The 22850-nt window shown below is 39.1% G+C and overlaps 1 protein-coding gene across 1 annotated transcript in view; it reads right to left on the bottom strand.

Annotated features, from left to right (window-relative positions):
* PCCA (propionyl-CoA carboxylase subunit alpha) overlaps positions 1 to 22850 on the bottom strand; it is a 393662-nt gene that overhangs the window by 317620 nt on the left and 53192 nt on the right. The window contains exons 5-6 of the mRNA XM_054012780.1: positions 12814 to 12927; positions 10989 to 11042 (exon numbers count right to left, since the gene is read on the bottom strand). Of these exons, the coding sequence (XP_053868755.1) occupies positions 10989 to 11042; positions 12814 to 12927 (168 nt within the window). The remainder of the gene's footprint in view (positions 1 to 10988; positions 11043 to 12813; positions 12928 to 22850) is intronic.

The following is a 22850-nucleotide window of genomic DNA, read 5'->3' as shown; positions in this document are numbered from 1 at the left end:
ATGGTTTAAGAGAAGGAGCAGGCCCATAATCATAGTTTCAAAGTTACTGTACAAAAATGTGTATCAATTATGCCAGAACACTACAAGTTAACAAGTGTATTAGATCGAGAACGGGCAGATGGAGAGCTTACTGTAAACAAGGCAAGCTTGTTTGTGTCATCCCAATCAATAACTGAAAAGAGAGCCAGCCAATGTGAGCAGTAATAGTATTACCAGTATCAAACAAGGAAATTTTCTAGTGATTTGTTTGCAAATCATTTGCCTCCCCTCCTTCTCTCTCTCTCACTCTCACACCACAAGATGCAATTTTCCAAGTAATTAGAATTTTATACTATAAACCAAATATGGCTTGAAGAAGATGGCAGGGAAGAAGAAAAACAACATTTCAGAAGCAATAGAAAGACTTACAGAAAGCCTAGGGGAAAAAAACTATTGTGGTTACACAGCATGTCAAAAAATAATTAATTTTAAAAATCAGAATTCCACAAATCCACTCATCTATGGTACCACACACCTCATTAAATGTGCCAGAACTGGTGTTGAAAAGCACCTCATGGGAAAAATTACATGACCCATGTTAAAGAAAGATATTTTGCCTATCTCAACCATCATAATCTGTAATCACATACATAGAGTTAAATCATTTAAAAAGTCAAGCTGCCCCATGATACGTAGTGACAAATGATCCTAAACTAATGTATCGTTTCTACTTAATCAAGAGGTTTCACAGGAATCGCACAGGTTGACGAATTTGGCTGACACCACATTTCAAGAGAATATTTGAGTTAAAAAACAAGGGTATATTTTGTAAATAAAAAGGTAAATGAAATCTATTTAGATTCTGTCACATAGGAGGAGAAAAGTGTCCTGTGTGCACAAGGTCAACAAGAAAACCAAACATATAAAGCACTCTGAAGTTAAGGCACAGGGTGTCAGAAAATATTATCAAATTATATAGACAGAAGACAAAGGTGTGCATTTTCTTCACAAACCATGCCATTCTTTCCATCTCTACAGATTATCTATTAAATAGACTGAGTTTTCCAGACAGCCTCTAAAAAACATACCTGAAAATTTTGAAGTTCGATTTATTAATACATGAAAAAAAAAAAAAAAAAAAAAAAAGTATTTGCAAGTGCTAGTCAAAGTAACTGTGTACCCAACCTACCCGCAGAAACATGGGATTTTGGAAGATATTGTACAAAATGTATAAATGGCATTCATTTCATTGACTATTTATCCTAGTCAATCTTTAAAGCACTGAACCCTGATACTGTACTGGTATATGCCAATTTATTGTAACATCTTCCAGAGAAAAGACTAATACCATTTTTCTACTGTACTGTTAGGACTTTTTAAGCAGATAGTTAATGAAAACAACTGTTACTGACTAAAACTGGTAGAAATGGGTGACTGAAATATGCTCCATAGAGTACAGAACAATGTGAATGTGTTTAAATTATCTTACTAATAAGAGTGTATGTTTTAAAGAGATGCTGTCAGATTATAAGTATTTAAAAATGGATTTCCCTAGGCTATTTATCAATACTACCTTAACTAATGGATGATATAGTTGGGGATTGGTCCTGCTTTGAGCAGGGGGTTGGACTAGATGACCTCCTGAGATCCCTTTCAACCCTGATATTCTATGATTCTAAAAGAGTTTTACAATTCTAATGTACTTTTGACCACTTATTTAAAAGCAAACACTGTTTACTTTTTGTATTTCATCCCTATGGAAAAAAGACAAGTACGTTTCACTTTCTCGATCTCATGCACTGGCACAGCGCTGCAATGTCTGAGTTGCAAATACTGCAGGTGAATGTTTAAACTCAAACAAAAACACTATTTTCTTTTTTTCCCCCTCATTTATTCTGTAAGTTAAACATGTAACCTCAAAAAATTAGTTTTGTATGTACTGAGGGGCAAGGGGAAGAATTACAAAATCTACACCACCTGACACTATCGTATTAAACAAACAGTAGCCAAAATAAAAAGTTTGTTCTCATTTAAGGTGCGCTGTCAGTATTTTGATCAGAGCTACTCCTGTGTCAGAGAGCAGGTTTACCATGACAGACAGATTTTTGCCCCAGATTCCTAAATGGCCCCCTCAAGGATTGAACTCACAACCCTGGGTTTAACAGGCCAATGTTCAAACCACTGAGCTATCCCTCCCCCCATTTTGTTCAGCATGTTAATGAAGGTAGCCCAAACACATGGCTTATTACATCCAAGTAAGCCTAATGATGTATATTCAATGCATAACTGCACTCAAAAACAAAGCAATGTAAAACTTTAGCACCTACAAGTCCACTCAGTCCTACTTCTTGTTCAGCCAGTAAAGTTTGTTTAATTTACAGGAGATACTGCTGCCCACTTCTTATTTACGTCACTTGAAAGTGAGAATAGGCATTCACATGGCACTTTTGTAGCAGGCATTGCAAGGTATTTATGTGCCAGATATGCTAAACATTCGTATGCCCCCCCATGCTTCAACCATCATTCCAGAGGATTTGATAAAACACAAAGAAGGTACCAATGTGAGATTTCTAAAGATAGCTACAGCACTCAAACGAAGGTTTAAGAATGTGAAGTGCCTTCCAAAATCTGAGGGGGACAAGGTGTGAACCATGCTTTCAGAAGTCTTAAAAGAGCAACACGCCGATGAGCAAACTACAGAAATCCGAATGACCAAAAAAACCAACCTTCTGCTGGTGGCATCTGACTCAGATGATGAAAATGAACATGTGTTGGTCCACACTACTTTGGATCGTTGTTGAGCAGAACCCGTCATCAGCATGGACACATGTCCTCTGGAATGGTGGTTGAAGCATAATGGGACATATGGCTCTTTAGCGCATCTGGCACGTAAAAATATCTTGCGACACCAGCTACAACAGTGCCATGTGAACGCCTGTTCTCACTTTCAGGTGATGTTGTAAACAAGAAGCGGGCAGCATTATCTCCCGGAAATGTAAGCAAACTTGATTGGCTGAACATGTAGTAGGACTGAGTGGACTTGTAGGCTCTAAACTTTTATATTATTTTATTTGTGAGTAGAGTTATTTTTTGTACATAATTCTAATTTGTAAGTTCAACTTTCATGACAAAGATTGCACTACAGTACTTGTATTAGGTGAACTGAAAAATACTACTTTTGTTTTTTACAGTGCAAATATTTGTAAATCAAAAATAAAGTGAGCACTGTACACTTTGTATTCTGTGTTGTAATTGAAATCAATATATTTGAAAGTGTAGAAAACATCAAAAAATATTTAAATAAAATGGTATTCTATTATTAACAGTATGATTAATCATGATTAATTTTTTTAATCGCTTGACAACCGTAGTTCATACCCAACGTTTCCCAAAATATAACAAATTTCAACCCATTATATTTCAAACTTAAATAATGTATTTTGGAGAACAATTAAAGGAAGATAAGGGTCAAAGTGGTGTGTCAGTTTCCCTTCCTTTCATTTTTAGGCTTTGAGAAAATCTGCATATAGTGTCTCACTAGGACTGTGCCAGCATGATAGCACCCTCGTCACCACATATCACAAATTTGTCAAGATTGAGTCAAAGCAAGACAGAGTCCTTCAAACAAAATTAAATCCCCCCACTTATTTACACAGTGCCATTAAGTGTACATGGCATGCTGTAAACACAAGGGGAAGTCTCTACTCCCTACCACCAAAGCTTACACTTTAAAGGTGAGAATTCTGCAGTTAGCTCTGTGAACTCCATGAGCACTGAGTTCATTGTAGGCACAGGCTTCAGATTCTTATTACACAGGATGACACAAAAAATGAGAGTAGTTTGAGGTAACAGGAAAGACAAGGCTTATAATAGTTTATAATCATGTGATTAGTTATTTCCATACATATCTTGTTTCTTCAGTTATTTTGCTAAAGGATTTTTTTTTTTATTTAATTCCACCAAGAATCTGAATATAGCCTTTAAAGGTTAAAAGAATAGCATTGGTTCCTTTGTCCTTTTCTTAGACATGTTGTACAGTAATTACTAGAAGAGCACTAAAGAAACAGAAAAAAGTTTGTAATTAAAATGTCAGAATACTGCACGAGTGAAGATCTGTATCTCACCATCAAAATGGAACCACGATCTTCATCCAGGTCTACTACTGTAGATTACATACCAAAAAGTCCTGTTAAAACCATTTGCAAAGTCAAGCACTCAAAAATTAAGAAAATGCTAAATTTAAGATTGCATGTGCAATCTTAATTCTTCCCTTTGATGTATCTATCACATACACTGAATGGAACAGTATTCCTGTGGAAAAAATAGTAGGTGATCATATAATTAAAGGCTACCATATTACATATACAGCAGGGAGCAGAATTAAGGTTGCACTGCAACTGTAAATCCAGCATTTCCTAATTTTCAAGCATTTAACTTTGTAATCTAAATAATGTTCTTTTAACAGATTTTTTCATAGCAATTTCCTAGTTTTGTTTAGTTTAACTAAAAAGGTAAAAACAGACTCCATTGTGTGCAACTAACACTACTCCATCATGTATCATCATCAGGGTTTGAACCCTGAATCTCAGACTTGTGCCACTTGAGCTTCCGGACTAACAAACTAGTATTAGCTGGTAACAGGAGAAGGCTGGTAATCCCAGAAATGGAACGGATGGGCGGCTGGAGCCAGGTGCTGAGTCTAGAGGGTGGCTGAAGTAGCCCTGCCCGACACCTGTTCTCTCCCCCAACCACCAGGAGCTGGGTGCTTCATGTGGTGCCCCCAGAGAGGAATGGGCCATTGAGACAACATGCAAGGTGTAAAGGGGTGCTCTGAGTATGGGCCTGGCCCAACTCTCTCCATCTGCACTGCAACAGCTGATCTGGTAACTCCCAGGCATTCCTAGGGCAGTGTTTCGGATGGTGGTGCTGCTGCTGTGTGGTCCTGGCTCATTAGACTGTTTTTGATCAGTTATTACTTTGGCATGCTGCCAAAATTTTCATGACAAATGTTAGCAAGGAAAGAGAAATGGTTATTTTTAAAAAATGAATAACTGATCCACGGGTCCAAAAAAAAAAAAATCTCTCTCTAGCCACAGAGCTTTCCCCTGGCCAAATTTCAAAGGCTTGTTGCAAACAATGCAGATGTTAGAGCTTCTCAAAGAGATCAGAAGAACACTTTCCATTTTATACAGAAGTGTTTCGTGACCTAAACACAGGGGGTCACAACCACTCCTTCTACAACACAGAGACAGATTTCAAGGGCATAAATAGTTGGGCACCTCTCATTGACTTTTTACTGAAATTAGACACCTAGCTGTCACTTGTGCATTTGAAAACCTTTTCCATGACATACAGTAAAACATACTCAAAATCCATTTTTATTAGGAAATGAAATTTGACAACTGCATCTTTAGATTTCTGTCAATACAGGATGTTATTCAATTATTCCACCAGCAAAACTCAAGCTGATTACTTGTAGTTTATGCTTATAATTGCATTTACAAGTAATGACCTATTTGTGCATTGAATTAAGTAGCCTCAGTTAATAAATCATTCTCTCTACATAAGGCATTAATAGAGTTATAGCCTGGAACTCTCAAACCTGTGAAACAACATTAGAATGTAAAATAGGGTTCTCAGGTACTTAACACGCTTGACAATGTACATCTTATCAGTTTATTAAAATAGAATTTAAGTATCCAGTGTACATCAAACTTCAGTGTTATTTACCTCACCGATTTATTGAAAATTACAATATCATAAAAAATAAAAAAAAAGTCTTAATATCTGAGACATGGACCTTAAATTTTGATTATGAAATCCACAATAGAGCCTCACTTCAATACAGAAAAAAAATGGTCCACTATATTTTTAAGTCATCAGAGGAAAATGGAATGGATAAACCTAGAGAGGTGACTGAGTGGACTGTGTTTGATAGGACTCTTTCAAACACCACCTCAGATTTTCAGGTGCAAGTAAATTTCACTTTTCAAAAGATACTTTGTCAAAACTCACAGGATTTTTTAAAATCCCAATTGTGAATATGCTCTTGCGTTTCATTTATTTGCTACAGGGAATAAGAGAACCCAAGTTGGGAAAAAAGGGAAAATAATTTGGCAAACAGATTATTTGATCAGCACATTAAAACCATTGCAGATTACTGCCCTTTACTAGAACTGTTTATCGCTGTGTGTTTTTCCATGAATCATTTCAGCAATAATGACCAAAAAGATATGCTTTTGTTCAAATCACACACAATAGGATTACATGTGATCTGACCTTCCATGTGTTAATTAAAGACAAAGCTCTGCTTTCAGCTTGTTATTGCTCTTATAGACAGAACAGTGAGTTTATAATGTTTAGTATATTGCCTTTTTACCTTTGTGGAATAGCTTCTGATGTATATGCATGCATCAGGGCATAAATGTATTTTATCATTACTTTAAAGTATGAAGAGCAACCAATCAGAGGGGGAAAAAAAGAAAAACCCCAAAATAAAAAAAACAACCTATGCTATTGTGTATTAATTAGGGCTGTCAAGCAACTAAAAAGATTAATTGCGATTAATCATGAGATTAAAAAAATTAATCACAATTGCCATTTTAATCATACTGTTAAACAATAGAATACAATTTAAATATTTTTGATGTTTTCTATATTTTCAAATATAGATTTCAATTACAACACAGAATACAAAAGTGTACACTGTTCACTATATATTTTATTACAAATATTTGCACTTCAAAAAACAAAAGAAACAGTATTTCAATTCACCTTGTACAAGTACTGTTGTGCAAGCACTTTATTATGAAAGTTCAACTTACAAATGTAGAATTTTTATTTATTTTTTTAACATAACTCACTCAAAAATAAAATAATGTAAAACTTTAGAGCCTGCATATCCACTCAGTCCTTGCTGTGAATATGGAAAGATTTTACCTCAGGATTTTAGAATTCAGTAGGAGAGTGAATTGTGCAAGAGGCTTTTTTTCCCCCTGCTGCTGCTGGGTTAGCCTTTATTATGTATGCGTCTCCTTTAGAAGAGTCTTGGCTTATTGAAGGGATAAGATTTTTTTTAATCTCAGAAAGTCAGTATTCTGGAAATGGGAGGGGTGTTGTGCAGGAGAAGGGTGAATTCTTGATGCTGCTCCTGTTGGGCTGGGTTTCTGAGCTCACAGGCTCACCTCCTATCCAAAGAGGAAGACAGTTTCATCTTAGAAATCTGCATTCAGTGTTCAGGGATCATTAGCAAGCCATGACTTGTGCAGGAGGAGAGTCCAGGGGTGACTACAAGGATGGGCGGGGGGAGGGAGGGGAAGCAAGCAATGTTTTGTGCAGAAGGAGGAGGAGGGAAGTGTCTTGCTGCTGCTAGGAGGGTGGTTTCTGGTACTGGGCTCACCAGGCTTGCCTCCTTTTACTGAGCTAGGTGGGCTTCCTTCAGTTGAGTTAGTACTTGTTTGCAAGGGAGGGTGGATTTTACCTCAGGGACTCAGCATGTGGCAGGGCAGGAGAGGCTGGTGGAGGGAGGCTGAGCTCACCGGGCCCCTGTTCTCTATGGGGGACCCCCCAGATTCAGGAGCTGTATGGGAGCAATGGGGCATGGTGGGGTAAGGATCCCTATCTCTCCACTAGAGCCAGGATAGGAGCCACTTCCTTTTCTCTCCTCTTCCTGCCCTCTGGAGGCATCTTGGGTTACTGCACCTGTTCTGACACTGTTAGATCCCTCTGCAGCCAATGCCTCCCTTCCCACACAGAGATATCTGATTAACGCCATTAAAAAAATTAACATGTTAATTTTGTTTTCAGTTATTCGCAGGCAATAAGTGCGATTAATTGACAGCCCTAGTATTAATTCATGACAGTTGTGCTAGATTGGAATGAAGAGAAATGTATGAGCCTTCAGTTTCCAGCCTAAATATATGGATGAGAAATACCAATAATGCTCAGTAAGAAAAACAAGGAATCATTACATTAAGGAGTCCTCTGAGACCATGATTCTGTACCCAATGGGAGCAAGATTGGGCCTTCAGTGCGACTTATGTAGAGCATTTTTAAAACGTAAAAATTAATTAAAAGCATTATAAATTGTATTCTGGTTTTACATAGCCACAGAGAGAAAATTTGTGAAATAAACAATTTAAAAAATATTTTAAATTTATCTCACCAGCCAGATCTAAATATGCTTCTAGACATTATTTTATCTCATGGATACAAATGGGTATCTGCAGATATTTTGAGGAGGAGGGAAATACCCTTTGCTTCATTCTACTTAGTTCTGCCAAAAGAGTGTTCCAGATTGTCACCCAGAGTGTAATCCACACCACCAAATAACTACCAGATTACTAGGAAATGTGCCCAGTTTGGGATAATGACTATCAAATTTCAAACTTTGGCAGCAAAATATACACATAATAGTTATACAACATGAGCAAATACTTTTGTTTCTTTTTTTGTTTTTAAGGAAACTGCCAACTAAAACTAGCTATCATGCTAGAGTAATCCAGTGGGAACAGAATTAATTTACAATTAAAAACCAAATGAGTAAAAAGAGTCATTTTGAGCTCTGGCCAACATACTGTTCTTCATACAGTCAGAGCAATTAGAATGGAAAAACTGCTAATGGTACAAAGTTAAAATTTAAGATGTTTTACCAGATTTGGAGGGCAAACTAGGAAAATACCAAGTAGTCACTACTCCTTCCAACTTCAGTGGAAGGAAAGGATGCTCAGCAACTTTCAGGATGCATTTAGCATCATGCAGAATCTGGACTCTTGTTTATTTGTCTGCTTTTTGCAGCATGGTGATTAAAGATAGCAAGGGTTCTGTATTCCACTTACAACTAAAGTTTTCTTACTGGGAGGATGGCATCCATTAAAGCTTGATATCTAGGGCAACTAAGCCCTGCCTTCCCCTCCCCCACTTTACAGCTGGAATCCTGAACAAAATGAGCACAGACCAGGTAAGACAAGGGAAACCAAGGACTATTTACTAATATCCTCTGTAAAGTCACAACTCTTTTCTCCATTCTTGTATTTTCCTTACATCTGTGCTTCAAACATGAATAATAGGGTACAAATACTCTTAATTACTTCTTTCAAAATGGTAACAAATATTCCTTACTACTTAAAATATGTGAGCTTTAAATAAGTCACACTTTTCAATTAACATGTAATCAAGTTACATGGGGGGAGATGTGATAGTTCTCAGGGTACCCAGGACTGAGAGTCACCTTGTTATTTCCTGCCCTCCAGCAAAAGGGAGTCTTGCCTGTGGTAGCGGGGTGGTAGGTCCCTAACACCACCAGCCTGTGAGCCTCTCAAGCACTCTCCTCTGGGCTATGCCAGCCTGCTTTTGCCTTGCAGATTTACAATAGGTGAACCCCACTCCCCAAAGTCCCTTGAAGTGTTCTCCTGTGATATGCAGCCCCTTGAGACTGGCTGCTCTCAGGAATTCCCAATCCTCTACTCCCAAAGGAGTATGGTACCCCTGTTTACCAGTTTTACCTTAGGTCACCACTCCTGTATAATGCACAGCACTTATCAGCAGTTATAATACAAAAGTAGGTTTATTTATGAAACAACAGAAACTCCACTAGAAATGAGAGAGTGAAGGAAAGAAATGGTTAAAATACAAAACAAAAATCATAAAATGTGAACTAGGGCTTATATTTATTAATAGTTATCTTTCCTATCTAATAAAATAGGTTCTCTCTCCAAAGGTTCAGTCCAGGGATCGGCAACCTTTGGCACGCGGCCTGCCGAGGGATGTGCTGGCCGCCGCTTCCCGCCGCCCCCATTGGCCTGGAGCGGCGAACCCCGGCCAGTGGGAGCCGCGATCGGCCGAACCTGCAGATGCGGCAGGTAAACAAACCAGCCCGGCCCTCCAGGGTGCTTACCCTGGTGCGCCACATACCAAAGGCTGCCGATCCTTGGTTCAGTCTGTTGCAAAGCTGGCTGTTTTCTCAGGAACCAGAATCTAATTTTTCATGAAAAACCACCATTCAACAAGATGTCTCCTCAGCGAATGGATGCAGTGTCCTTCTCCCCGGATATACTGCAGCTGTCTTTTGTCTTTATTCCTAGACAGGGCAATCCCCTGACTGTTATAATGTTCCCTTTTCACCTCCAAGTGGTTTTAAAGTTTATACTTTATCTTTGATGGTTTTCCATTGACTTTTCTCTGTTGTATTGCTCAATTGCCTACCACTGCAACATTACATAAACAGCTAGGCAGGGAGGAGTGTCAAATCCCTCCTGCTTGAATTGGCCAGCACAGAGACACATGATTCCTCTGGGTCCAAGGAGACAAGAACAGTTTTCTACTGAAAGTTGAGAAGCAGACTACAGTAAAACTAATTGCCAGATCCTACACCACTAGAGAAACGGGGGATTTACCATTGTCTTCAGTGGATGCAGAATCAAGCTCCTCATCGTGAATTTGGCTATTTCATTCTAGGCCCAATCATAAAAACACTTATGCAACTGAATAGTCCCAATAAAGGTATTTGCAGGACTAAGTCCCTGGTTCAATCATTAAAATAAATGTAATGAATTCAGTCAGCTTTTGTATTATAAAAACATAGTTAATTGCATGTGAAAATATACTGAAAAAGTATATGTTATAAAATTCAAATTTGTAATGGGAAAATCCTTTCAACTTCCTCATCATCCACATCTCAGAATTCAAAAATCCAGCCGTACCATTAAAATGCCCTCGCTCACCCTTCCCCCACCAAGCGACAGAATCCCTTTATTTTAATATAACCTTTACACGTTCTATGAATTGGTATTTTGATATTTCAGGTATGTTCAATCACAATCCATTTCTTCATGTTAGAGTGATATTCTGGAATATGTGCAGTTTAACCTCTAAATATGCTGCAACAACAATGTTTTAAGTCTTCTAAGACACTGGTTCCCAATGAATGCACTGCATCTACGACACCTCCTCATGCCAGTGCTTTGCAAAAGATTCATGAACAAAAAAAAACAAACAAACCAAATACTTACCAGACGCCTGGCAAATTCTTTGTTTTCTGAAAGAAATCCATATCCTGGGTGGACCTTTGAAAATAAAAACCAAGATGAGTTTTAAAATTTATCAGATTTCAAAGACTAGAAATCAATACACAGACAGTTAGGCATGTCAAGGTGAGACAGTGTCTCACTGATTATTATTTAAATTAGCTTAACATTTCAAGATTGTTTGTCCTCAGCATAGGTTAAGTGATTTGGCCCTCCCAAATCAAATCTGCTAACATGCATTGTCTGAACTGGCTTTTCTGGAAGCATCACTTCTTGCCTGTGACAGAAGGGAGGCACTGTCTCCAGAGGCACAGAGATTATCTTTTTTGTTTCTTTCTTTGCCACACTTCTCTGACTACAGATATCTTAACATGTATCCTCAACCACACCCTTTCTATTCCTCTCTAACCACCCGCCCCATCTATTCCCTCCCAAAATTGTTCTAGCACAGTGGTTCTCAACTTGTGCACTGGTGACCCTTTTCACATAGCAAGCCTCTGAGTGCAACCCCCCTTGTAAATTAAAAACACATTTTTATATATTTAACACCATTATAAATGCTGGAGGAAAAGCGGGGTTTGGAGTGGCAGCTGACAGCTCATGACCCCCCATGTAATAACCTCACGACCCCCTGAGGGGTCCTGACCCCCAGTTGAGAACCCCTGTTCTAGCATAAGATGTTAACAGTAGTTCTAGTGTTTACCATTAAAAGTTCTACTACCTCTAATGCTCCCAGCATTACTAGTGATCAATGGAATAACGTCCTCTGCTTTTGCAGCAGGGACGAAAGTAATGTGAGTTCAGATCAAAATTACGTACCCCCCACATGCTATCCCCACTTTAATATAAATTCTGCATAATTGCACAAAAACAGCACTGTTTTTAATTTTATATAAACAGTCAACTAAAGAAACATTCTGACAGACTAAAGATTAAAGAATAAACTATTCTTATCTGCATTGTGTCTTAAACAGTGTAAGCATCTGTACTATTTGTAAATTCGATTTCAAGGGGGGTTTTGTTTTGTTTTGTTTGCAAGCATCATACGGAAAGACATTTATTTCAAAAGAAATGATAATGTTAACTGAGCCACTCCAGGGTAATTATTGGTGTTGACTGATTCTATCCATCAAATTTTATTTAAAGATGTTTTTGTACATAGTAATGCATTTAATTCACTGGTACCACAGCAAAAAGCATTATTTCAAATCAGTTATATGTATGTTTGTTTTTCCAATATAATCCCTGTTAAACTTTGGATCTCTGGCCCATTGGGACAGGAGGGGGGCAGACAACAGCAGCCGTATTTACCCATCTATGCTAATGTGCATTTTGTGGAACATTATGAAAAAACAAAAATAATTACTGGATGCACCATTTACCTTTTTTGCAAGTGTAATTATGTGTGTAATTTTAAAAACGATTAAAACTGAATTTAAACAAAAGCCTTTTTTGGACACACTTTATAAAAACATCAAAAAAAGCTGTTATGGCATGGAAAGGGTTAGTGCTCAAAACTAATTGGGTTTTTTTTTCCCAAGCAAATTTGGGAATGAACTGAAGCTGCTCCCTGGTGTGAAAGCTGAATCCAGCAGCCACCTGCAGGATCAGCGACCAGAACTGCCAGATGCTACAAAGCCTTTGATTTCCAGTAGCGATTTCGGCCACATTTAACTCATGTGACATGAACTAACTGGAATAGCATATTCAATCACTCTTTTTTTTTTTCTTTTTTTTTTAAATACAAACTCTGGCTTTTCTGCTTTCTATATATGAAACAGCTGCAGCAGATAGACTCATTCAGACTCACAGCTTGGGCCCTGGTTTTCTTAATGGCTTCCATGATGGCATCCATGTTGAGGTAGCTTTTGCTGGTGGGAGCTGGGCCAACACAGACAGCCTCATCCGCCATTTTCACATGAACCTGAAGAGGCAAAATTCTGCATTAACAGATGCTCCCAGCAAAAATAATTACCACCACCCTGAAATATGCACACAAATCTGATTGTTTCAAAGATAATTAACATACCATAGCCACTTCTAAAATGTGCACTGAAATTAAACATCAATGTACAAGAACTCAAAGTAACATTAAATCGCATTTCATTTGCTCCAAGCTTAAGTCAGTCAAAATGTTTTATTATTTCAATATATACTTTATATTTGATTAAATAAAATTATGACAAATATAATTTCAGCTTCCTGTACTGATCATCTATATGTAAATTTGCAGCCTAAAACTACTTTGTTACATGTAACCAGGGTAGCCTAATATCTTAATACTTAACAACAAACATTCATGGCCAGTTCTAAGCAGGCTCCCCAGGAAGTTGGGGATAATTAGAGTGAATTGAATGAAGGGATGCAGTGAGTGTCCCTGCACAGCATCAGGTCAGCACCATGCACAAATTAAAGCCTATGACTAAAGAGTTCAATATCACTACACGTGAACCAGAAAATCTTGAAAATTATTTAAGCAGGCTCACATTTGATTCCTGATCCACTGTATCCTTATTCACATGTGCAATTGTCAAATACATTTTTCAGTCAAATCTTAACATACAAAAGTCTAAGAAAGTTTTCCCCACATTTTATAGGAATAATTAAATAGAAATGTTTTGGAGAAATTTAAGTGGATCATCTGCATAACACACTGGGTTGTTTTCGTTCGTTTGGGAGAGACAGGGAGAGAAGTTACAAAACTGCAATTAAGCAGTGATCTTTGCATTGGTTTGGGAGTGCCAAGCAGATTTTTAAATACATATATGTATTTTTTTTAAAAGAAAATATTTGATAAATGAGAAACATTTAATTGCAATTTGCAAAATGGTTAAAATATGGGGTTTTTTTTTAAGTCAGTGTCTATGTTAATATATCAGTTTTGGCATTCCAGCATTAGTACAAATCCAACACACGTGAAGGCCTGTTTGTTATTTCTTCCAGGTAATATTTTAAAAATACCACAGCCAAAATGTTTTTTTTAAATTAACACATTACAGTTAGCTGTTGGACACTGGCATTAAAATACATGAAAGTAAGTAGCAAAATTTAGAATACTTTCATTTCCTTGATTTATTTTCTTTTAGGAATCTTACTCCAATAGCATGATAATTTTATATTGTAAATAGAATATGAAGTTGTCAATTCACATGGGTGACATATAAAAACAGTTTGCTTTTCATGTGGCCTCTGCATACTACAGGATTATTCAAGGAAAAAGATGGTAGAGAAATGCACACAGACATGAAGATATATATAAAACAACAAAAGAGGCAGCCAAAAATATATTAATGGCACAATATTTTACTTGAGAAGCTAACATTCTGGAAGACGTGGTAAAAACATTTCTAGCAGAAGCACAATTCCCTGATATAACAGTCGTTTGTTCTGAACCTGAGTTTTGTTTCTCATTTTTAGTCAGGCTTTTAAGAGTTAGTTTGGAGAATTAAACCCTAATTCCCAGACTCAACAAGGTGTTTAAATTCATGCTTAATTTTAAGCATATTATTTGTCCCATTGTAATTAGTGGGGCTAATCACATGCTTAAAATTAGGCATGCACTTAAATACTTCCCTGAATCAGAATCTACAAACACACGTTACTTTCTGGAATCTCTAATCTACCACATGTGAACTATCACAGCTTCTGACAAATACTCAGGTTTCACTATGCAGCTATTCAACTACACCTATATTTAAAAAAAAAAAAAAGTCTTTATGCAGGAGATATTAATAATGTCTATTTGAACACACAGAAAACAATTCTTAGATTGTAATAAACGATTCTGAACAAACATTGCCAAAGTTAACTTATGCACTAGCTTTCATTAAGCACTAAGAGCAAGAACATTTTAAGGTCCAAAACCTGCATGCATCCTTACCATAGAATCATAGACTGGAAGGTACCTTAATAGGTCATTTAGTCCAGTCCCCTGCACTGAGGTAGGGCTAAGTGCTATCTAGTCCATCCATGACAGGTGTTTGTCTAACCTGTTCTTAAAATTTCCAATGACTGAGATTCCACCGCCTCGCTTGGTAATTTGTTCCAATGCTTAACTATTATTATAGTTAGGAACTTTTTACTAATGTCTAATCTACATCTTTCTTGCTGAAATTTAAGTCCATTACTTCTTATCCTGTCCTCAGTGGAGAAGGAGAACAATTTATCACCCTTCTCTTTACAACAACCTTTTAGATATTTTAAGATGTTATCAAGTGCCCCCTCAGTCTTTTCTTCTATTCTCCAAAATAAACAAACCCAATTTTTTCCCCCACTCCTTCCTCATAGGTCTTGTTTTCTAGACTTTTAATCATTTTTGTTTTTCTCTCTGGATTCTCCAATTTATCCACCTCTTTCCCCACTGTGTGGTGCCCAGAACTGGACGTATTACTTTAGTTGTGGCCTGATCAGTGCTGAATAGAGTGGATGAATTACTTCTTGCATCTTCCTTCCTTCCTCTTGCGAATACATCCCAGAATTATGCTTGTTTCTTTTGCAATAGTATTATATTTTTGACTTGTATTTATTTTGTGATCCGCTATAACCCCCAGATCCTTTTTCTGAAGTACTCCTTCCTAGGCAGTCATTTCCATTTTTGTACATGTGCAATTGATTATTCCTTCCTAAGTGCAGTATTTTGCATTTATCCTTATTGAACTTCATTCTATTTATTTCTGACCACTTCTCCAGTTTGTCAATGCTTACAACTTCAAGCACATAAGTAATCTTACTGACTTAAATGGGACTATTCAGGTGAGTGAAGTTAAGCAGGTAAATGTTGGCAGGATCGAGGCCTTCCTTACAGTAGCATATAATCTTAGGGCAAAAAGTTAGACAACCATTTTTTGAGTACCAAAAGAAACACATAAAAAGTGATACAGAGCTCAAACACAGAACTGCATTCATTAGAAGTACTGTGAACTGAGTCAAAAGTGATATTTCTGTGTTTGTTTCTCCTTTTTCTTCTCTCTCCCCTTTTTTGCTCTCTCTCCTCCCTTAGCATTCCCTGCTCACTTCCTTTCCCTCCTCCCCTTTGTTTTCTGGTTGTTTCCTGTTCTCCTTCCACCTCCCCCAAATTTTCCCTAATTGCTGGCATCTTCCCAATCTCTTGCTCATAGTTCAGCATCATTTCAGTCCTCCCCCTCTTCTGCTCTACCTCATGTGTAGGCATAGCAAAAAAGTAGAACTGACAACATCCTTTATTAGTTTCAGTTTGCCTGTTCTGCTCTGGCATGGCGCACAAAGCACAGACTCTCTGCATGTCAAGCCAAAGAGCTTTTCATGCCACCCTCTGGCATGAATGTCAGCATTTGTTGACTTTAACGGCAGCCGCTTGAGTAATTGAAGGAATGTGGCAGGGGCACGAACCTTTTGTATATCTGATTATTTACTGGCTCTCGTGATCCAACTTTAAAGACCAATTTCATTACTAGCACTCGTGTGTCATCCCTCTATTACACCAATACCTGTTAGAGCAGGCATTTTACTTATTATGTAACACACTGGATCACGAGTATGTTCATGTACTGTACCATGAATGAATTACATAACTTATAACAAGTTTTACTGAAATACGATGGTAATATCTAAACCATACAGAGTACCCACAATTACGGGTAACTATTACAAAGCCATTATTTGTATCTACATTACAATATCACCTTTCAAGTTACCACACAATGATGAGCAAAGACATGCACAGTAACACTGCAAGCTCCCTTCTCTGAAGAAACCAGAAACATACATGCAGATTTTTTACATTTCTTGAAGAATCCAATACATTTCTCTTTGTAAGCATTGTGAACTTCAGCGGTCTCTGCTGAAATTCAACTTGCTTTAGCTTGTCAGTTATAAATGCCTATATTGAGTGTGTGTGTGTTTGTTTTTTTAATTTAGCCATAACAACTTATTCCAGGCTAAACTTTGCAAGGGAGTAATTGTTTCCCTTCATTTACTTTCAAATGGAAAAAAAAAAAATGGTTCTTAAACAACTGTTGAAACTGTTTGGACTTTGATTAGTTTAAATCATTAGAACATCAGTTTAAACTCATCTCTACACGTGGACAGTACCAATGAGTGGAAGAATGTATGTTTTTGAGGTGCCTGACGGTTTCTGCTCTAAACTTTAATAATGTTGCGCTATCCTCTCTCCAAAGTATGTATTTCAAACAGATACAAAGTCCTAAGAGAAGGAGTGGAAAAAAAAAAAAAAAAAAAAAACACATGAAAATGACACTTCACCAAGTCATGTCTTACACCTACGTACAAGCTGCTTATATTCTCCAAAATTAACATATCTAGAACACATTTCATAATGACTAGATATTTCGTGTCATGGTTGGCATAAGACACTAGAGTTTCTTCAAAAGGGTAGCTAAAAGATCTAGCAACATGTGATATCACACATCTTTCAGCTAAATCAGATTTAAAGGCAAAATTTAGCAATCTGTGACACCGTGTGGGTTTGTGATACTCTTGTGAGTATGGATCCATAAATCAATCAACAGATTATACTCATCCACAGCATTATTTCTTCCCAATCCCCACATCCATGACAAATCCATTATGGAAAATAGTCTATATTTAATTAGTAGTTCAACCACAAGAGAAGTTAAATTATTTAGGCATAATCATTCTATTTAAATTTTTTTGAATTACGTATCCAAGAAACATCCGAAAGGAAAATGCTTAAACAAATCTTAAGGTAAGACTGTAGCACTGTGACATGAATAGGGCCCTACCAAATTCATGGCCATTAAAAAATGCGTCACGGACTGTGAACACCCTGCCAGAAGCAGCGCAGAAGTAAGAGTGGCAATACCATACCATGCCCCCCTTACTTCTGCACTGCTGCCTTCAGAGCTGGGTGGCTGGACAGTGGCGATTGCTGACTGAGGGCCCAGCTTTGCAGACAGCAGAGCAGAAGTAAGGGTGACAATACCATATCATGCCACCCTTAATTCTGCGCCACTGCTGGCAGCGGCTCCGCCTTCAGAGCTGGGCTTCCAAGCAGCAGCTACCACCGCTCTCCAGCTGCCCAGCTCTGAAGGCAGTGCCACCGCCAGCAGCAGTGCAGAAGTAAGGGCAGCAGTACCGCAACCCCCCTACAATAATCTTGCGACTCCCCACACAACTCCTTTTTGGGTCAGGACTCCTACAATTACAACACCGTGACATTTCAGATTTAAATAGCTGAAATCATGAAATTTACAACTGACCAAAATGGACCGTGAATTTGGTAAGGCCATAGACATGAAGCATAACTTGCACTTTCTTACAGTGTAAGGTATGTTCTTTTTATTTTTTTAAAAAAGCACGCCACCTGAACTGTGCCATGTCACGGCCAAAAATGCAGCTTGTGAGGCATGGCCTCATCGCCACATGAGGTGGGGAAATGGATCTTGTGAAAGTTTCTCATGGCCACATATTGATCTCTGGAATTCTGACCTTGCAACAACTCCAAGTTGAATTGCCATCCTCCAGAACAAACAACTTTTGGACATATCCCATCTTTATAGTTAAGAACTCATGCGAACAGCCAAGTATGCAACAAGATACTTTAGACCCTAGACAAGAACTACAATCTGTGCGTTTATTCCCCCTTGTCTTCATGTTATAAAGAGCATGGCGCCATAAATCTCACAACAGCCGCACTGTCAGGATGAAAAGACCATAAATACAATTAGTCTTCAGAAGAAAAAGTTCCTTGTTTACTCAGCCAATAAGGCTACATCTACCCTATACACCACTGGCAGGAGTCGGTAGTGTATGAGTAGCTACATGTGTCAGTGAAAGGCTCTGGCAGAGAAGGAAGCAATGAGGAAAGGATTCAGCAAATCCCTGACTACTGGAGCCCTTCATGGCAGTAAGGAAAGGTCCTGGTTTGGGGAAAGACTTCAGGAGCAGAGAGCTGCCTGAGCCTCTCCCTGCTGCCTCCCTGGGGATGGACTGGTGCTCAGGGAGGCTGCCGGCTCGACTCAGCCCGGCGCAGCACTGGGGCCAGCCCGGCGCTCAGGGGACCCAGCGGCTCTGTCCAGCAGCATGGCTGGCCCAGCACTCAGGAGACCCGGTGCCTACGGCCGGCAGTGGGGCCAACAACTCTGTCCAGTGTTGGGGGGGGGGAGGGACAGAGGGTCCAGCTGGGGCAGGCCAGGGCTCCTCCAGTTAGGGGGGCCCCCCCTCAGGGCTTTTCTTTTTACGGGTGGAGTTTCGGGGCTCCAGCATGCAGGGCGGGGCCTTGGGCATAAGGGGCGGGGCTGGTGGGCTAACCTTCCCAAAGCGCGGGTTCACCCGCCGCCAATGACGCTACACTGATAAAATCAGGGAGCCGTGTAGTGTATGAATGTACTCAAGGACATACCCACACCCTTCAAGCATGTTTTAGTTCTACTTGCCTCACCATCTACCCTGTTATTTTTACCCATGCCTGGGGGCGGAGAGGATATGTATATCTGAACACTGCACACTACCAAAAAAGGGGTGCAGTGTAGACGCACTCTAAATGTACTCATTCCATCCAACTTCTTTCTATGATGCATGTGATCGGGTGTTCACCCCACACTAGGCCAGGAAGTGTTAAGATGGTTAAATGGACCAGTTAATTATTCAGGCTGCATCTGGGGAAGGAGACACGGGCAGGGATTTAACTAGAAGAGGCTGCAGGGAAGAGTCTGCAGTCATTCTTTGGGAAAAGGGAGGTGTGTCTGGGACAAGAAGAAAGTAGCCTACAATTTGGGCTGGCAAACCCAGAGAAAGGGGAAGAGCCAGAGAGGTACATAAGGCTCAGGGGAAAAGCAGCATAGTATGGAGTAGGTCAGACCTTGGCTACCAATGAGAGGGCTCCTGAACTGGGACCTGGAGTAGAAGGTGGATCTGGGTTCCCCTACTAACCACTGCAGGAGTGGCATGGTCAGAGCAGTAAAGGGAAGACTGCCATTTTGTATGGAGGGACTTTGATACACCCCCCCGGGGGAAACATACATGGTGACCTGACCAGAGGGCCAAGTCAAGAAAAGGAAGCCCCTTGCGTGGCCGATGGCGAGAAGACGATGGGAGAGACACCATCAGAGGAGGGCAAAACACCTGGTCAGTCTAATCCCCAGAGCAACCAAGACATGCTGCTGATGTCTACCATGTGACAGATGCCAATTACTTGAGTGCAAATGCCTAATTTAAAAAAAAAAAAAAAAACACACCCACACACACCCCCACCCCCACCCCCACCCACACACACCCAATCCCTCAGGAGATAAATGTCTGGGTTTCCTGAGTGTCCCAGCTTTTCAGACTAGGTCACCCTTTGTATCCGCAGGTTTTCGTATGCAGAATTTTATACTGCTGCAGGACACACGGTTACACTAAGTGGTAGCTGGTTTTTCCACTCCTTCTGTCCATTTTGGATTCTATACTTTACTATCATATTCCATATTTGTATATATAGTCAGTCTTTGCCAGATCTGAAAAGTAACGACAATTCTATCAGAACCCTTCTGTTTGGTATACTAAATAAATGGGATCTTGAGTGTTGTTTGGACAAAAAACTCAAACTAGTCATACTCCTTTTTAGTTAAAATCAGTATAACGCACCAATGGATGTGAGTATTGGCCTGCTAAACCCAGGGTTGTGAGTTCAATCCTTGAGGGGGGCCACTTAGGGATCTGGGGCAAAATCAGTACTTGGTCCTGCTAGTGAAGGCAGGGGGCTGGACTCGATGATTTTTCAAGGTCCCTTCCAGTTCTAGGAGATAGGATATCTCCATTAATTTATTTATTTATAATGTAAGTGGGTTCCCTCAATTGACCCAAATTGAATAATAATGCTCAGGAAGAGAAACTACAATTAGTTCAAGCCATAAAATGGGGCTAATGAGTAAACTCTTTGTAAGGTAGCTTAAAAAAAAATGAGCATGGAAAATTCCAAAATAATAAACAATGCAATTAAGTTTGAATTTACTTCTTTGCAAAAATATACCTCATTTCTTTCTCTCTCTCTCTCTCTCTCACACACACACACACACACACACACACACACACAGAAAATACAGTAAGTCTATAATACTAAGTAGTTTTTAAACCTCTATCCCCTGAGATAAATGCCATAATTGTGTGGTAAGGTGGGTGAAGTCATATCTTTTATTGGACCAACTTCTGTTAGTGAGAGAGACAAGCTTTCAAGTTTCAGAGTAGCAGCCGTGTTAGTCTGTATCCGCAAAAAGAACAGGAGTACTTGTGACACCTTAGAGACTAACAAATTTATTTGAGCATAAGCTTTCGTGGGCTGCATCCGAAGAAGTGGGCTGTAGCCCACGAAAGCTTATGCTCAAATAAATTTGTTAGTCTCTAAGGTGCCACAAGCTTTCAAGCCTACACAGAGCTCTTCTTCAATTGTGTGGTGGTATTTAACCCCAACATAAAATACTGGAATTATTTCTAAACTCTGTGAGAAGCTGAACTGTGAAAAAGACTACTAGCACAAATATCACATATTCCACATTTACTTTTAGTCAGCATTTCAAAAAACGTACAAATTCATTTAAGCTTATAAACAAGTCAAGCCTAAAGTCATCATGAGTAGATCAAACTGCAGTGCTATTTTGAAGCGTACACAATCTAAACTGAGAGTCCATAAAAAAAAAAGTGTGTGTAATTTTAGTGAAATTGGTCTTCAAGGGCCCAGTCCTGCAAGCACTTATTTGGTGCACAGCGTTTACTTATGTGAGTAGTCTCATGCAAGCCAATGGTACTACTCAGTAATAGACAATATGCCCAGTAGTCTTCAGGATTAGCAGTCTCACACCAAGTACTCAGGAAAGTGAAACCTGTTACCAATGATGCTCTTTCTTTCTCCTAATTATTCTTAACCTGTAGTTCTTCAAGCCACCCGTTCAGGCTGGCTTAGTGGTGCGTCCAGATTTTAGAGAGGGGCCAAAACCCACAGATTTCAACTAGGCGAGTTGATGGAATACCCAAATTTGGAGTCATCCTTCTTTAAAAACGAAGATACAATAAGTAGGGAGGAAACAATGAGCGTCTGCTTCATATTGAGAGGAACCTATATCTATCTTCGGCATGGTAGGACTGTTATTCTTTTGAACAGATATGCACTTTCAGTGCATGCAAGTCAAAGAGTGAACATCCCAAGCTACTTGTGACAAAAATGTCCTGCTTCATAAGGGAAAAAACACATTCCAACTTTTGGATTCGTTAGTGAAATCTGATATAAAAATGGTTTCTTTTATTTAAAGACTTATGAATATGTAGTAGAGTGAATAAAGCAAAGGTCTTAAAATTAATCAGATTTGACACAGTGGTTCTTTGGAAGGGAAGAAAGCCTGCATCAGGGTATAAATAAAATAAATAAATAAATAAATTAATGGAGATATCCCATCTCCTAGAACTGGAAGGGACCTTGAAAGGTCATCGAGTCCAGCCCCCTGCCTTCACTAGCAGGACCAAGTACTGATTTTGCCCCAGATCCCCAAGTGGCCCCCTCAAGGATTGAACTCACAACCCTGGGTTTAGCAGGCCAATGCTCAAACCACTGAGCTATCCCTCCCCCCGCTCATGTCTGTGTCAGAACTAATTCATAATCAGCAACATGACCTTCTAGAGCACTGAAGCCAAGCTCACTCTTTACCACAGAACGCTTACCTAATGTCATCAATAACAGTACTGCATAACAAAGCTAATTCTAGCCTATTATCCCATAACTTTTGCCTGAGATGTTTCAGTAATAAGTGTGATCCCACCTTGTAGTACTGCAGTCACACTGCCTGAGCACACACACACACACACACACACACACACACACACACACACACACACAGAGAGCAGACAATTTCCATAAAA

This window comes from Malaclemys terrapin, chromosome 1, assembly GCF_027887155.1.
Source record: "Malaclemys terrapin pileata isolate rMalTer1 chromosome 1, rMalTer1.hap1, whole genome shotgun sequence".
Taxonomy (NCBI): Eukaryota; Metazoa; Chordata; order Testudines; family Emydidae; genus Malaclemys; species Malaclemys terrapin.
This window is presented reverse-complemented; position numbering and strand designations above follow the sequence as displayed.